Here is an 18,011-nt window from a genome sequence, read left to right on the forward strand (position 1 = left end):
TGGCGGGGCGGATTTATAATTTTATCGAACCCTTACCATTTTCTTTCTAAACCTGAAGACAGTAAGAAAAATCTAAGAATCTAAAAAAAGCGATCTAAGAAAATTTAGAGAAAATGTTGCCCATTGCAGCAAAAAAAACGGGTGCACAATGTGGAGACGTACCCATCCGATAACTGCCTCGATTGCGTGGTCGCCATAATAATTATTAAGAAAGCTGATGGTTGTAGAAAACGCTTTAGAAAGTACAGCAGTGATTGGTAAATCCGTCATTGTATGGCATTCAACGGCACAGCTTATTATTTAAACTTTTTTAATAAACATGTACGACGAAAATTCTCTTTGCAGTTCTGTAATGCAGTGGTCCAATACAGAATTGTCCCTGCTACGTTGGACGGACGGTGCGTGTTCACTGTTACACATACGAGCTCCCATCAGCGACATACCGTTTTACAAGATCGATGTTCCGATTGCGCAGTGTCTGGTGTTACTTCAATGACAAAATCGGCGTAATAATTCAGAAAGACATATATCCATCCGATTGCCAAAGGTATGTAATAGCACAAAGTTTATGTGAATTGCGAATAACGATACGTAATAACGTTACGTAATAACGTAAAAACATGTAGGAGAAATACTGTGGTGCAATATATTAATTTCACCGTAATTATTGTAACATATGCGTAATTTGCATTGAATATTACGTTCTATAAATGAACTATCTGTACACAGCGATTATGAGTTATACTGCGTACATGGGATGATCGGATACGTGCTGGGTGCAGTTTGTACTACCAGTAGACATTTTTAGGTTTCTGGTTCTGGCGCATTGTAAGTTTTTCATACCATCTGACGGCATGGGGAAAAAGTCCAGCCCTTGTACGGCAAAGCAAAAAACTGGATTTAACCCTGTAACGGCACGCAAAATCGGCGGCAAGCGTGCAAATGACCGCTCTATCGGCGGTGTTATCTGAATAATCTAGCTGATATCAAAGGAACCTTGTTGCCACTGACCCATAAGCGTTGTAGATGACAAGTCCACAACCTGAAAATGCCCGGCTTCCATGTGCAACATGATTCAGCATCAGTGGGACTGATCATCCGGCGCTACGCTGTACGAGTGAATTTGCCGACGACACCGTCTTATTTTACATTTCCTCCGCATTGTTAATTCCAGTGTATTTATACGTATACATTAAAAGGGATCATTGCATGTATTAATGTGTAAGTGAAACAGCATATGATTTTACTGTATCCCATCTGCATGCATATACGATAAATTACAGACTTTTGGCACTTGGTGTGAGGCCGGCATTGTCACGTTAAAGGAGATTGGTAAAAAATTGTTTTTGAGAACGGGCGAGAGTCGCTCGACTTGTTTCTTGTTTCAACGTTTAAGTTTGGAGATTATGCGCGGTAATGCTATGAGTGTGTTGTGCACAGTCCCTTCTCACGTTAATTGGGACAAATTCTTCATTTGATTATAACTGCTGAGCGAAGCTCACTTTGTACATATTGAGAAATAAATTCTTATGATATCGTTGTGTGTACATATCATATAATTATCATGGTGCATCACTGTATGTATGGCATATACTAGCCTACTAGGTATATTTATATATACATTTCGGTTCTAGTTATGTATCAGTATTTTAATCTATTTACGCCTCATTATACATTTTATTACAGATAAAGTGTTCCTGCTGAGGAAGCACGTACACGGCCCGATTAATCCGCAAACGCCGGTGTTTCTGGTAGCGACATGCTGGTGTTGTGGTTGCTGGTGCTGATATCGGTGGTGTCGGGAGTGACCCCGACCGTGCCGACGGTCACGTCGGCCTCGTTCACCATCAGCCAATGCACACAGGGGACGGTCGTCGGAACGGTCCAGGCGACCAATTCTCCCACCAGCTTCAGCATCTCCGACCCCACTGACTTCAGCATCTCGGCGGGCGGCCAGATCACGCTGGCCACGACGATTGCGCCGGGAACGTATACGCCGACCGTCACCGCGACGAACAGCGTCGGAACATCCACGCCGGTGACGGTGACCATAACGGCTACCGGCTGTCCTGCGGCAACGCCGGGACCCTGTCCCACTCTCGTCCCGGGCCAAGCCACAAGTAAGATTCAGACTGACGTGTCAGCCAATTATAAAATCACGTTCGCATCATACTGATACAGAGTTCTTTTTATCATTTATTTGATACTTCTCCATATTTGATATTAATTACTTTTTATCGGAATTCTTTTGCTTTATCTACATACTAACTCAGTAGCATCGTAAAATTCTTCTTCGCATAGAAATTGTCGGTACTGATAACTGGGCAGACTAATCAAAGGTTAATTACAAATTATTAAGAATCATTATTAAGAATCTAAGAATAATTATGTACTGTACACATACACGAAAAAATGCAACAGATTTTGCGGACAACTCAGAAACAGTGGAAAAAACTTCTAAAAGCAGATAGCGAACGTAGAATTAACTTTCCCGTTAAAAGAAAGTAATAAAAACAGTAAAAGTAGAAATATAAAATTTGTAACTGCAATTTTTTGGGCGCATAGCAAATTAACTATGCGCCCCAAAATTTTGGGGCGCATAGCACTTTCGTTAATTATAATAGACGAAGAATTTTTCGCTTTTAAGTTGTAATACATGTACAAAAGAACTAAACTAGTAGACGAAGATTAATTACTGTAAAAATTATTACTTGTGCAATCGCGGAATGGGGTTTGTTAGAGCAAATGCTGCAGCCCGTACTGGAAACGCTGAATACGCGTCCTAGGATCAGGAATAACGATTTCAGCTGTTTTCCCATGATTAAAATGTAAATATCATTTTATTTAGTCGTGACCTGACTGGAGAAGCGCGCTCTGCTTTTTTTAAACAACGTTTCAGTTTGGCTGTTATTAAGGGAAACGCTACGGCTGTATTAAGTACGCTACCCTTTAAGGCTTTAACGTACCCACGGGTGGATAGAGATTTTGGTTGTTTTTTCAATGTTTAAAATTTTAACAGTGACGTATCTGTAGTGTGCCTGCGCTTGCACTTCTTGTTACTTTATATAAATAATTATGTATTTTATTTAGTATAATCTAGCGCAGGCTGTTTTGTATGGTACTGGTTTTGTATAGTAAGAGTACATTCCTAGATTTACATAGGATGGCCATTGTGTTTGCTGCAGTGTGCGTGAGTGCCGGTCCCATCAGCGTCGGACCCAATGACGTCATCTTCTTCACCAGTCAGAATTTTCCCCGGGAATACGTGCAATCCGACACTACGGACTGCACGCTGCAGTTTGTCAGTACGTTGCCGCAAGCCAGAATCCAGGTGCACTACGTAGCCGAACAAACGGCTTAGTTATTAATGCGAGTACATTTGTACGTAGCTGAATATGTACAGTAAGTTAACTACTCGTATAATTATTGTATAAGGCCAGCGCCATGCCGGCATATATGCACGTAATCAATCCAAAAATTATTACAATCGGAAAGGCTAGATAAAATAAACAAGGGGCACCGCTGTCCCGTCTAGAGAAACAAAATCTGACCAGTTGAGAAGAGGTCAGAATGTGTTCTCCGTCCACTACGGCGTAGTTGGCGTTTCGTGTCGAACTTCTAATTCCCACTTGTACAAGCCAGTGCTATTTAAATTTAACTTTAAAAAAATCCAGTAATTAGAACAAGTAAAACAACTTTTCTAACTCTCGAGAACATCCGACCGTCATCAAGACAGAAGCCGCATTTCCGCGCTGAATTTCGACGCTTATACGTATCGTGTATCGTGTCTGTATCGTACTCTTTTTTTATTGCAGTTTACAAATGAATATTTCCACATTAAAGAGGTAAGTTGGCCACGACACATGCAGCGACAGTTGTTAATATGTTGAATAATACCAAAACTGCATTAACAATTATTGTTTTTGTTTCGTTTACATGTACATGGGCATGTTTCGTTTACTTGCCCATGTACATTTATACGTAAAAGGCATAAATACAGGATATTCTAGTTACATGATATTAGTATCATACGATTTATATCAGCGAATTTATTATTATTGCCTGTGCGAAGGCGACGCAAGTAGCCCGGTACGTGGTGCAAATTTCGTGTACATTCACGAAAACTTTCACTTTCGCGCACTCCCGAACACGATTTTGCTTTATTTTCGGCATTCTGTAGCTAGATGAATTGTCGTAACGTTTGTGCGCGCATTTTTGTAAATTTAAAAAATAGTTTTTACAATGTTAAACTACATTTCAAAAAATGAAAAATATGGCGGAACCGTGGTTCGGTGTAAAAGTGATCTTCATGTACATATTCGTTTACTGCATGCGAAATTTAAAGAAGGTCCGTACATAATGAGGCTTTTGGTACACCTGAATGCATTTAAACTTTGCGGGATTTTCCTTAGAGCCATAACTCCCGAATGGGATGTTGCGCGCACACATGATTTTCACGCCAACGTATACAAAACATCATGGCACAGAATGTCAAAAAACAAAGCAAAAAAGAGTTTGGGAGAGCGCGAAAGTGAAAGTATTGACGCCTATACACAAATTTGATACGGTGTGGGTTACTGTGTGCATTATTACAGGGCTATGATGCCGGCTCGTGCGATCACGACTACCTGTCGTTCGACGGGATGAAGTACTGCGACGGCTCATCCGATCCCTTACCCATTCCTTTAGTAACCACTGGCAGCTCGGTGGTAAGAATCAGCCGAAAATTAATTAGGGCTCCTCTTCCGGTGGACATTGTAGCCAGCGCGTTCAACATGCAGTACTGCAGTTTAATCGTCTGTTCGTTGTGTAGACGGTGGCGCAGCATCACGCATACCTGAAGAGCGAAAACAATCCCTACCAATTTGCCTTCATGGTCACACTGGTCTACTGAGTCCCGATATGGCCGGTCCATACCCCTTCGAACAAGATTCCCAGTCCAGTGAAATTATACCGATCGGGATCGCCGGTGATTTATGTACAGTGCCTGTGTTCTTGTTGCACACTGTTCGGTCATTTTCTCATGCTGTTTCTTAGCCGCGAACACACTGCAGCCGATCCTTTTTTTAGTCTTAAATACTGACATTTTTTACTTCATACCGTCATGTACGTACTGACTCGCCAGAAATTACAGGGTCTTCTTGCGCGTTATCGAAGACTGGAAGTTGACGCACAAACAAAAATTTAATATGGGAAAACGCTTTGAAAACGTTAGCCATGGGATTATGTATGTAATTTTAAGAAATTCCCATTAAATGTTTTCCGCTTCCTCCGGTGCTCCAGAAACGGACGCCGCATTCGTCTTTGAATTTTCCCCCATGGGCATTATAGGCAGAAAGTTTTTTTGCACTGCCGTTATGCTCTATATACAACGACAGATGAATCAATATTTATCAATCACCAAAATCACAGCGCAAAACTTATGCGAATAATAAATAATATCATATAATTATTATTACGCCAATAAGACCGAATCCAGTACAAAGCAAAACATGTCGTCATAGCAGTTAGCGGCACGATAACGCGGTCGTAAACGTGCAGCTGCAATCAGTGGTCTATAAATGGTGTTATCCGAGTAATCTATCTGTACATGGCAAAAGAACCATCATGCCAACGACCCCAACAGTACTGTGTAGATCACAAGTCCACAACCTGCAGTTATTATCCAGGCGTCCATGCGCAGTACGAATGGGCAGTATAAGGTCCTTATGAAGTTACGCTACACCGACATCCACATTTTCATATGCACGTATTTTAATATTTATATGTAACGGATATACATACGTACAGATGCATCGACGACGTTATACTAAAATGTGCCACAAAATCATGCAACACAATTCATTTTTTGATATTTATACGTATTTTATTAGGGAACAGCACCAATATCAGCTAATTGGGATGAAATGTTCTGTGTGATTAGACCGCCAATTTCCGTATAGTATTTGGCTGATCGAGACTGTCTAAGCACTAATCAGTACAAATATAGGGGGCAAAACTAAACGTGTTCCACCGCTCCCCTGTACTGCTGCCGTCACCCGGCTGGAGTTTGACGTTGTGGCTGAACATGGCGCTTATAATTATGTACATGTGGCTGAACATGGCGCTGGCTTCGAGTTCACCACCAGCCAGTGCACCGCGGAAACGTTGGCGGGAGATGTCTCGGCGCTCGAGGCCCTCGACTACTATATCGATTATTCAGACTTCTGCACGAGCGGGAGCGGCATTTTTCTGACCTACACGCTGCCCCCGGGGACGTATTATGCGAACCTGGTCGCGCATTACTCATGACGGATCCAGTCCGCCGATTCCGGTGAGCATCACGGAATGTGCAGCGCGTCGGCTACGATCCGGATAACCCTGACCGGTCCGCCGGAGTTCGCGCCCATCTCCAGTTTCTCCATCATCCGGTGCACCGCGGGAACCCCCGTGGGAATGGTCACAGCCGTCGATGACCCCACCTACAGCATCTCCGACCCCGCCCACTTCAGCATCTCGCCATTGGGCGTCATTACGCTGGTCGATGCGATCCCGCCCGGGACGTATACGCCGACCGTGACCGCGACTAACACCGGCGGGTCGACGTCTCTTCAGGTGACTTTAACGGCCGCGTGTACGGTGTTCACGCCACCCTTCAGTTTCTCCACCAGCCAGTGCACCGCCGGTACCAGCGTGGGAAGTGTCTCGGCGTCCACCTTCCCCACCTATTCCATCACCGCCTCCATTCCTTTAGTCATAACTGTGACGGGAGGCGACATTACGTTGGGCGCGGTGGTCACCCCGGGGACGTATTCGGCGACGGTGAGCGCGCTGAGCAGCTTCGGGACCGGGTCGGCGTCGGTGACCATCACGGTGGTCTGTGCACCGGCGCCGGTGTTCTCGTCGACTCCCTACAGTTTCACTACGAGCCAGTGTACCGAGGGGACAAGCGTGGGAAAGGTCACGGCATCCGGTTCCCCCACCGGCTACACCATCTCCGACGCCGCCCACTTTAGCATCTCGCCGACGGGCGACATTACTCTGGCCACTGCGGTCACCTCGGGGACCCATAATCCCATGGTGACGGCGACTAACGCTGGCGGCAGCACGTCGGCGACAATCCAGATAAAGGTGACCTGTCCGCCGGTGTTCATCTCGTCGCCCTCCACCTTCTCCATCCGGCAGTGCACCGCGGAGACGAGCGTCGGAAGTGTCTCGGCCAACAATAACCCCATTTACACCATTTCCAACCCCGCCCGTTTTAGCATCTCGTCGTCGGGCGCCATTGCGCTCGTCCGTGCCACCCCGTCGGGGACGCATCAGTTGACCGTGACCGCGACTAACGCTGGCGGGTCAACGTCCCTTCAGCTAAGTGTAGTGGCGGCGTGCACTAAGCACCCCGTGTTCACGTCGTCCAGCTACGCATTTTCCACCAGGCAGTGCACCGCGGGGACGAGCGTGGGAAAAGTCACGGCTACTGGTTCTCCGACTTACAGGATATCCGACACCGCCCGCTTCAGCATCTCGTCGTCGGGCGCCATTACGTTGGCCACGGGGCTCGGAGCGGGGACGTATCGGGCGGCGGTGAAGGCGACCAACGCTGGCGGAGCAGTGTCGGCGACAGTGAGCATCACGGTGGCCTGTGCTCCGACAACGCCCATGCCGCGTCCCACCCTCCTACCGGGTCAAGCAACCAGTAAGGTGTAGCGCATTGTATATACAGTAGTATAAGTCGTATTTATGTATAACGTACAGAATCTGGTAAAGTTGGCACCACATGGAGACAGCTTTCCATGTAAACAGCTGTTGTGAGTGCGCGAATGCGAAGGTTTCCGTGCAATGTGCATATGCTGTACATTATATGCATTTTATATACGATAATACGAACATAAATATACAACGGGATTTGTGTAATGGGTACGATCCCCGATCAGGATAGCATAAGGAAGTGTTTCTGTTATGATAATTATTTGTTTTTGGTACTTAGTTTGTACCCGATGTCCGATACTTATTAAAGGTACATAACATAAACATTAATAAATATGTACATAAATATGTGCCGGCACAGTTCCCCTAACAATTGTTAGTCATAGTGCGGCATCTATCCTGGGAACGGCACCGATGGGTGCAAATTTAGATCAAATGTTCTCTGTGATTAGACCGCATGAGTCAGTTGATGCTGTGTAATAAGTGAAGTCTCTTGAGACTGTGTAAGAAATGTATGTTTAAGTGCAATATAATTATGTACAAATAATAAAAAAGTCATAGGAGTATACGAGTACAAGTATCGGTCGCGCTAGCGCGCGACCAGTTGTGTTTGAGGTATGGAAGAATGAAAGAAATACAAAATATACTTCGTAAAGCAATAAAAAAGATTTTGAGAAATATTTCAAATATAAAACCCAGCGAGGCCAGCTACAAAAATATTTTAAACATTTGAAAATGCGGAATTTTTTCAAGCTTTCCGGTTAAATTCGACCATTTTCTGAAAACTGTGAAAGCCCCCATAAGTTTTTCTTTTTTCATGGTTCTATATCGCGTTTTTAATGTAACTTTATATTACCGATCTAACGAACTGAAGACTTGAACTTTTTGGTACCACAGAAAATATTTTAACGGTGATAAAATGGATTGAGTGGGGTTATATATCTGCACACGATGCCCATAAAATACCATTTTTTTAGCGCAGAATTAATGGAAACTTGCGGGGAACAGTTAACGGTCGCCCAAGGTGTCCTTGCAGGCTGCATCTGTAGATACTAATTGTAAGATTTTGTCAGCCATCAGTCAAGCTCTCTAGTATTTATTAAAATAAAATTAATACATGTTTATTAGATTTCGAGGTTAGTGAATGCCCAAGCTACCACCAGTACCACAGAGCCGCCATGTGATTGAATACGGTAAACGGGCCGCGGGCCGGCTTTTAGATATTTAAATGCTTCGTCCCTTTTCTAAAGCGTATCTCGTTGCAATACAGCACCGTATCTAGTTTCGCTACAGTACAAAAATGGGACACTATTTGGTGCGCACCACCAAGATGCAGCACAGGCTACGCATATCGAAACTGGGCTCGCTCTCCGTTTCCTGTATCGAACCTTCAGCTTTGGCTCCGTATCGCTGTATTTGCGTCCCATCGCGTCGATCACATATCGCTTTGTTTACCAGTTTTTTTGTGCTCTCGTGGGTTGTTGGAAGAATTCTTGTGCTGCTTTTATGCCCTCATTCTAGTTAGTTCCTAGTCTGAATTGCAAAATGTTGTTCCCTGGATTGAAAGTTTTTGGCATCATTGTTCTTACTTTTTAGCTGGTGATGAGTCAGATCAGTCGCACCACCCGCGCAATTATTTATTTTGACCAGCATGCTGCAGTATAGTAATAGCGTTAGAGCAGCCACATAAGTACGTAGTACATACGGATCAAAATTTGCAAATTTAGATCTTTATTTTCCGAGCGCTCCTATTCAGTATTTAATGTGGTAAAGAATAGAAACTAATTTCGTATTCGAAAACACACTCGGTCTGAATAATAGTTTTTCGAAACCATTGTTTTTCGAAACCATTCCACTTCTCTGTAGCCGCATGATGTTGTAGTACTTAATTGTAGTTATATGGTATTTTTTTTATTGTTTTGAGCTGGTCACATTTCCTGTTTCAATTTTTTGTGCATTCAGTTGGGTTTTAAAATAATTAGAAATTTCATAAAACTTAAATAACTCACGAAAAGAAATCGTCACACAATGGCAATACTAAAAAATGCTTGCTCATCAACAAAAAGATACCAGGGAAAGCCATCTCTGGAGGTGGCTTCGCGTACCGTATCGTTTTTCTTTGTACAAAGGACATTCCAAAAGTTTCTTTCCCTATTTTGCCTGCGTGCCATTTCAAGTGATATGCAAACGATATATTTTTTATTACGTAACATGTTCTCTGAGTTATCGAAGAAAAGAAAATTTTTAACTGTCGATGAAGAACTGCCCAGGTGAAAAATCATTTAGCCGGTGGTACTTCTGGCAGCCTAACCACTATCCTTCCAAAATTTCAGCTGTAATGTTGTCACTTCTCTCCTTCTCGATGGTTTTGAATAAAATTTATAATAGTCAAGGCTTACTATGTACTTGTTATTATCATGATCATGAATCATTTCCAAACTTTCACAAATTAAAATAATAAAATTGTTTTTACAGACATCCGTTTTTTTTGGTTTTACGCTTTCCTGCTATTCCAAACTTCCAATTCTTTTCCACAATAAAAACTGTATCCTTGACCCACCTCAGCACATACTGGCTATGATTCAGTTTATCGCTAACCTGTTTGCAACAAATTGTTTTCTGGATTTTTTAATATTTTTGCCGTCTGGAAACTGGCAAGCCTCATGTTTTGACAACTGGTCACTAACACTTCCGATTTCCTTCTAAAAGCAGAAAGGGGCGAATCTTTTTGATCTCGATTTGCACTGTAAAAGGGAAGACTTCTGAACAAAAACGTTTTGTGCTTCTTGAAGTTCGAACGGGGAGAATGCTAAAAATGTTACAATCTTGCGAGGAACCCGGAAGACAGGCTGCCAGACACCGCTAAAAGTCTTTTGGCGAATTTTCCTCTTCCTCTTTGAACAAGACCAAGTTTAAATTTTTTAATATTTAGTTAGTAACTGGCATTAGTAAAAATATGGGTGAAAAGGGCTAAGTGAGTTTGTGGGGGTAGATAAAAAATAGGGAAAGGAACTTTTGGAATCGCCTTTGTATTTCAGGGTATGCGTAAAAAGCGCGCGTAAAATTTTTGGTTGATGTGAGACGCGGGGTTGGTACGGGTTCTGAGATGCGGTTCGCAGGATACCGTATCCGAGAGTTGTGGAAACGGGACGCATTCGGATACGCAGCATACCCCCGTCCCGAATCTTTGCACTGATAACCAGATACGCGAAGCGAGAACCGACATACCGTATCGCGTATCTCCTATTATGGGACGGTGGTGTCCTGTACCGTAGCTAGATTCGTTACAGATTGGGGACGAGGCCTAATATTTAGAAATTACATATAAATTAGACAATTAAGGGATTTGGCCCGGCATATAGTACCAAATTCGGGTACATACACGGGAACTTTCGCTGTCGCGCAATCCTATACACTTTTTTGCATGGCTAGGTATGTACCTAATATTCATAACGGCTCTCATACTCATACTCATAAGTCATAACCCTACTCCTTTAATTCCGAATCCATACTCATAACGGCCCACATAATCATAATCATACTTTGGTCCTACCGGTCCTCAGATTAATTTATTCATAATTATAGCTCATATCTTAACCATTACTCATGCTGGTGTGTCAAAATGTAATATGCAATTACAACTATGTGTTCATGTAAGTCTACTCAACCGCCCGCTTTCGTCCACTCGTAAAAATTATTTCATCTTAATTAGTAACGAAAAAATATTTATTAGAAAATGGCTTCATTACAAAATGACTTCAGCAAACTTGAACTGAGTAACGAAAGCTAAGTAGTTTAATCTGCATATAAAAACTGAACAAGAAAATCTACCATTGTCCACTTTCGTCCATTTTTTAAACTAGTGCTAATGATAAAAAAACCTGAAAAGTTAATGGGCTTACTACGTAGCTTCCACCAAACAGAAAGTGAACGGGCTGTTAACTTTTTATTTCCACAAAACTAATTTTCGACAAAAGCATCGTGTACACTGTACAGCAATAGAACACAGGAAGAGTAATAACGCAGTTTAATCGTTGCTAGCCAGGACAAAAGCAGATATCAAAAAAAATTTTTAAAAAAATCCAAGAACGGTGCACAATTTGCGCAACAGCTATTACTACTTAGTGTCAATAATACGGTTTTTACGATTAATAAACAATATATAATGTTTTTACTAATAACATTAAGCGCAGTACCGCACTGGTATGAGTAGCGGTAAAGGTTTGAGTTATGATTATGAACAAAAATATGATGACCGGTAGGATCAAAGTATGATTATGATTATGAAAGCCGTTTTGAGTATGAATTCTGAATTAGGAATAGGGTTATGAGTATGAGGACCGTTATGAGAATTAGGGTTTGGGAGCGCGCGACAGCGGAAGTTGCCGTGGATACATACAAATTTGGTGCTATGTACCGGGCCAAACCCCTTAAGACCGCGAGATATTGAGGTACTCAGACATTTCTAGACATTTTAAAAATTCGAAACTCTGGAGGCTCAGAAAATTAGAGGTAACGGCCCCGCTGCGCGGGGCCGAGTCGAAATATTTAGAAATTCTGGAAATGTAAAAGCTTTGGAGCCGACTTTGGAAAAATTAATAGTTATTTTGAGGTATTCAAACATGTTTTAAAAACATCTTAAAGGTTTCAAAAATTTAAGAAAGTTATAATTTTGATGGAATTGACAATTTAAATAACATACACAGATCTGTAGTTTAGGTTGCTAAGCTGCGAAACAGACTACAACAGTACTACAACAATACAGTACAGTACAGTACTACAACTGTAATACAGTACAGTATACAGTACTGTAATACAGCTTTTATATTGTATTAATACGCTGGCGATGAAGTGATAGTAGTACTACATTTAATTGCTACAACTTACGTACTGAGTACTGTAAAGTACTCATTCATTGCCAAAATAAGTAATTTAATTAGTAGTACAGTACCTTTAAGTACTAACAACATTTTAAGTACTGTACTGCAACATTTAAAAATTTTTTAAGAACTGCTTTAAAACTGATAATTTTTTTAAAGATAAAGGTAGGAACGTTTGTGTGATGCTCAATTTTATAAAAATAATAACTTTTTGAAAAGGTCAATGTTGATTTAGGAGATAATTTCCAAAACTAACAACTTTTAAGTACTAAAAACCCTTAAGTACTACAACTTTTAAAAATTTTATTTAGACTTTCTCCAACACTTAAGATTTTTTTAAAGATAATGGTAGGAACGTTTGTGTGATGCTGTATTTTATGAAATTAATAACTTCTTGAAAAAATCAATGTTCATTTAGGAGATAATTTCCAAAAAATAAGGACAGGACGTAAGGATATATGAATCTATTGATATCCCTAGTCCTACTGCGGGTAATTAAACCAATTTATCAGGCATACTGTACTTGTACCAAAACGAAAAACAGTGTTTGTTTGTTAATCTAAATAAATTATGTGTAATGCAGTAACTAATAATATTTGAGGAATATACAACCGGCGTGCTCCGCTTGCCAGTGGTAATGGACTAATGGTTAATAAGCAAACTGCACACAGTACAATTTCGAATTCACAATTTGAATTAATCAGGAGCATTGAGCTTTGCGTGGTTGCAGTGTGCGTGGACGCCGGTCCCCTCAGCGTCGGCCCCAGTGACGTCATCTTCTTCACCAGCCAGCATTATCAACGGGGATACATCCAATCCGCCACCACTCCCTGCACGTTGCAATTCGTCAGCACGCTCCCGCAGGCCAAAATCCAGGCGCCACTAATATCTGTACATGATATATGTACAAGCTTGCCCCGTAATTTCGATCGATCATCACTAGCGTCACCTCACTATGGTTATACAGATATACAGAATATCTGTATCTACAGACTATCGTGAAGACAAAATTCAATATTTAACGCGAAAGTTGCGCTATCAGTGACTGCTGTTGCGATGCTTACATAAAATTTACTTTGTACAATCATATATGTAGTTTATTACGTAGCTGGACAAATCAGATGTTCCACCAGCGCCATGGAGTCACTCGTGATCAATAAATTAATGCAACCGGAAAATTTATATCAGACCACAACTGGCTGCAAGGATAGGTTGAAAATCTGAGTGAAAATGTATTAATTCGGTGGTAATTTACAGTACTAGTTTGCTTCTGTATTCGGCTAGTCAGGTGAGCCAGTACACAATGACAATTAGCCGGCGCCGATTTACACTAATGAAAATGATTAAATTTAAATTTGCTAGTTCAAGATCGTGGCTGTACCGTATGTTCCTTTATTGCAGTTCACAAATGAACATTTCCACAATACAGAGGTGAGTCCGCGGACGGCACACGTAGCGATGGCTAATTTTTGAGCAGTGGAATAATTATAATATGAACACTGTATCATAATTATTTCACGGAAATAGACATATAAAATTAATATCTATGTACGTGGTGTAAGCGTGCGGTACTGTTTTTAGGGCTGGTGCGATGACGACTATATGTACCTATCGTTTGACGGGATGAGTTACTGCGACTGTTCATCCGGTCCGCTGCCCATTACCTTGATATCCACAGGCACCTCCGTGGTGAGTGACCCTTTCATTAATTAAGGAAAATGGCCCGATACTGGCAGTCGGTGTTATATACTAATTATTGTATTTCTCCATAGAAACTTTCGAATTAGCGCACTGCGTTTTGACATGGGCCAATGTTTGTGCGTATACTTTATACTCGTACTTATACACTGGCCGGAAAAGATTAAAATGTCAGGGAGTGCGAAAATGCTCAACAATTATAGCGGATGTAAACGGAATATCAAAACACCACGCATTGGGTCCTTTCAGTTAGGAAGTTTGGTCAGCGCCAGTATGTACTGCATTTGTCACTGAATCGTCTTTTCCTGGTGTAGACGGTGGTGCAGCAACGCGCATACCGGAAGAGCGGAAGCAGTCCCTACTCGTACGGATTTGCATTCTTGGTTACACTCGTCTACTGAACTGATTGATGCCGGTATACTTGTACACCAAACTAGTCAAGTCCATCAGCATGACCATCTTGCACAACTCTCACTCCAGATGTAATACGTATATGAATACGTACCTAATATTTACACATTGTTGTATCTCAAATATTAAAAGTGTCCTTCAAATGATTGCGCGTATGTTCCAGTATTAGAAGTATCCAATATCAAATTTATAACAGAATAATGTGACCTTTGCTGTGTGAATTCGTTTTGCGAGGCTCAGCTAAGTGTGAACTGTTTAACTCACAATCGAAAACTCTCACATATTTGTATTATTTTGTTTTACTACAGTATACGTATACCGGACACCCGATAGCCTGTACTTGTCAAGCATTTAATACCAGACATGCACAACAATAAAGTGTAAAACAGTCAGTGAAACCGCTGGTGCTACAGTATACCGACTAGACAATGAAGTCCTGTTTACCGGGTTGTCTGCTCCTGATACATGAATGAATGAATGAATGAATGAATGAATGAATGAATGAATGAATGAATGAACGTAAGGTTGATTATTCGATAGTGTAATACTGGACGTGTAGAATACACGGCGTTAAAGGTCGGTCAGTTGGGCGGTGGAGGCCACTGTGGACTGGGCGTGGCTCAGCCCGGTCCCCGTTGTCCGTCGTGCCATGCCCCGCCCCGTCCTCTTCTCCCACAACGCCTCCTGGATCTCGCTGAACGAGCGGCCCTTCGTCTCCAGCACATCGTACCATATGTAAACAATAAAAGCTGCCGCAGCGATGGCGTACGGCAGGAAAGTCCAGTGGCCCATGCCGGCCTGCATCGGCGGGTACAGCGCCGTCACCAGCATCGTTGAGGCGTGGCATGCAAAGGACACCAGGGTCATGGCGGCACCCCGCGACTCCTTGCCGAACATCTCCGCCGGGAGGATCCAGGGCACGATGCCCGGGCCCAGGTTATAAGATACGATAAAGGTCAACAGCGCTGCCAAGCCGCCGTATGGACACCAGCGGCAGTTCTGCTGGACCAGGCCGGAAAAGGTCACCATTGCGATGCAGGCCACGCAGCAGCCGATATTCCCTGTTAATACAACAAAATTCGGTGCTTCACGGTAGCGATTAGTTTTTGTCTTAAAAAGTGGGATTCGGAGATCCGGTTTGCGGTGGAAAAATTGAATAATAAAATCAACAAACAATGTGCAACAGGAACGCATCCAATGCGCAGTCACAGGCACCGAGTTCATATGTGCGAAACAGGTATCTCCTTTTTTTAAAAAGAACAGTTTCTTATCTGAGCCACAAGTTATGGTGTAATCGGCTTACCGGAAATCAGCAAGACCTTTCGCCCGGCTTTATCAATAAGCACCATCCCTGCCGCGATGGCCAGCATCTGCAGTCCCATCACCCCGATACTCCCGTACAGGGACTCCAGCGGCGGCAGCCCCACACTGCTGAAAATCGCGCTGGAGTACGGATACACCGCCGCGTATCCACTAAACCGCTGGTTCATCATCACCAGCCCGCACGTGACAATGTTCTGCCGGAGAAACGGATCCCGGAACAACCCCACCACCGAGATGACCTTTTCCCCTTCCACGGCCTTCCGTTCCAGTTCTATCTGTTGCAGTTCATATGTGATGTTACTACGCTGTCGCAGCCAGGTTAGTGCTTTAGCTGCGGCTTGGTGATCGCCGTTGGTCAGCAACAGGTAGCGCGGGCTTTCCGGGCAGAACAGCAAGGAAAAGGATAAAATCAGGGAGGGGATAAAGCGCAGCCAGGACATGACCGTCCAAAGGTCACCGGTGCCGAGCACTTGCGGGAGGCCCAGGACGACCGACACTAACATCCCGAAGACGTAGAGAAAGGTCGGGATGGTGCCCATGGCGCCGCGCAGCCGTACCGGGCTGATTTCGGCGATGTACAGCGGAAGGATGGAGCTGGACAATCCCATGTTGACACCTACAATGCAGGACTGAATTAATGGAAATTAATGGGAGCCAGCCAGTCGGTCCGCGGTTAAAAAAAACTGCATATTAAAACGATACTCTTAAAGCATCCCAACTGGGGCTGCATATTCAGCGCTTCCAGGGAGCTAACGACTGTTGAAGGTTGGAAAAGGATGCGAGGTCACGAAGCAGCTATGATTACGATTACCAGAATCGAGAAACACCAGTTCACTGTGCGGAAAGGTCACGGTTTTCAGGCTCACGTGCCAACCAACCTAAAAGTATCCGTCCAATAAACAGCATTTCATAAGAATCGGCCATAACACACGCTCCCGACAGGATAGTCCCCAAGACAGCGGGAATATTGGTGACATGCAGAGCGTTCTTATATCCGCACCGGCTGATCAACCAGCCGGTGCCCCATAAACCCAGACAGGCGCCCAGCGACATGGACGCCCCGATCAGCGCCCATAACCCGTTAATAACCGCATCCGTCTGCAGCAGTTGCAGTGAGGAGTTCACAGCGATGCAAAAATCCGTGTTGTTGGTGACCTTTCGAGCGCAACGCACATCATGCAGCCAGTCGACAATCACGGCTTGCGGCGCATTAATCTGGCAGAGACTGTAGCCAATGGGGAACCAGGCGCCCAGCGACAACGAGGTCACCACCGCCAACAACGTCCCGGTGACCCCGTCCTCATGACCCATAGATGCGCCGACTGATTACGATGATCAAGGCAACCATTTAATCGCCGTCTACATATTCCACATCGATCATACATTGTTGCGACGAGTTTTCTTATATAAACAAATGAAGCCGGAAAAAGATTTTTCCAAGTAGCGGATTCATTGTGTATGTAGCGAATTTTCTCGTTTCATTGATGTGTATTATTATGTTGCTGTGATAAGTGGCTCGTGTTTGTCGCACGATGGCCGTTGAGGACAACGTGACCGTTTGTTGACCATTGTGGCAACATTTTGTATCGTTGCCGAGTATCAAGGTTGGAGACAACACGGCGTTTAGCTGTGGGCACTGATCGGACTGATTTCAATGGCTGGTGTGCACATTAGCATTGTTGTCACCTTCAGCAGTTCCTCGTTATGCATAATGTGGCAGTTTCTTATTCGACACCATACTTCGCTGAATGAAGAACGGAATGGCATCTCGAGTGGTGTGCTGTCTGTCTGACAGCCACCTCGTCATGCTAATCATGTTGTCGTCTGGTCCGGCGCGCTGATTGACAGCTGATGTAAAGCTTTGTTGACATACGTGTCGGATGTCTGCAACCGGCACGCGTGGCACGATGTACACTGTATTGTATTGTACACTGCACTCTTGTACCTAGGATTATCAGCGAGATTTCAGAGCACGTCTGTGGACCGGTTTTACATCAAACCAGACAGACACAA

At 43.4% G+C, this 18,011-nt stretch overlaps 2 protein-coding genes across 2 annotated transcripts; one reads left to right on the top strand and one right to left on the bottom strand.

The window, feature by feature from the left end:
* The first annotated feature begins 532 nt into the window (after positions 1-532).
* LOC129582464 (uncharacterized) lies at positions 533-14,665 on the top strand. The gene is made up of 12 exons (XM_055473977.1): positions 533-547; positions 1,027-1,221; positions 1,687-2,120; positions 3,186-3,331; positions 3,816-3,845; positions 4,596-4,709; positions 4,814-4,876; positions 6,301-7,675; positions 13,297-13,457; positions 13,929-13,997; positions 14,148-14,255; positions 14,579-14,665. Exons 3-12 carry the CDS (start codon positions 1,760-1,762, stop codon positions 14,663-14,665), a joined length of 2,514 nt encoding a protein of 837 aa, XP_055329952.1. The 5' UTR covers positions 533-547; positions 1,027-1,221; positions 1,687-1,759.
* Positions 14,666-15,013: 348 nt separating this feature from the next.
* On the bottom strand, positions 15,014-17,354 carry LOC129582271 (solute carrier family 2, facilitated glucose transporter member 3-like). The gene is made up of 3 exons (XM_055473761.1): positions 16,877-17,354; positions 15,979-16,614; positions 15,014-15,736 (listed from the first exon to the last, which is right to left on the bottom strand). Exons 1-3 carry the CDS (start codon positions 17,307-17,309, stop codon positions 15,246-15,248), a joined length of 1,560 nt encoding a protein of 519 aa, XP_055329736.1. The 5' UTR covers positions 17,310-17,354; the 3' UTR covers positions 15,014-15,245.
* Between the last annotated feature and the right edge of the window lie 657 nt (positions 17,355-18,011).

The sequence above is a fragment of the Paramacrobiotus metropolitanus genome, unplaced genomic scaffold, assembly GCF_019649055.1.
Source record: "Paramacrobiotus metropolitanus isolate TYO unplaced genomic scaffold, Prichtersi_v1.0 Parri_scaffold0000007, whole genome shotgun sequence".
Lineage (NCBI taxonomy): Eukaryota > Metazoa > Tardigrada > Eutardigrada > Parachela > Macrobiotidae > Paramacrobiotus > Paramacrobiotus metropolitanus.

What these genes read in the sequence shown, in the direction of transcription:
- LOC129582464 (XM_055473977.1), top strand. Translation starts at nt 1,760, where the DNA reads ATGCTGGTGTTGTGGTTGCTGGTGCTGATATCGGTGGTGTCGGGAGTG. An exon ending in TAACCACTGGCAGCTCGGTG is followed by an intron (nt 4,710 to 4,813) that starts GTAAGAATCAGC and finishes TTCGTTGTGTAG; the next exon opens with ACGGTGGCGCAGCATCACGC. An exon ending in AACATTTCCACAATACAGAG is followed by an intron (nt 13,998 to 14,147) that starts GTGAGTCCGCGG and finishes TACTGTTTTTAG; the next exon opens with GGCTGGTGCGATGACGACTA.
- LOC129582271 (XM_055473761.1), bottom strand. Translation starts at nt 17,309, where the DNA reads ATGGGTCATGAGGACGGGGTCACCGGGACGTTGTTGGCGGTGGTGACC. An exon ending in TATTGGACGGATACTTTTAG is followed by an intron (nt 16,615 to 16,876) that starts GTTGGTTGGCAC and finishes CCTGCATTGTAG; the next exon opens with GTGTCAACATGGGATTGTCC. An exon ending in AAAGGTCTTGCTGATTTCCG is followed by an intron (nt 15,737 to 15,978) that starts GTAAGCCGATTA and finishes TTGTATTAACAG; the next exon opens with GGAATATCGGCTGCTGCGTG.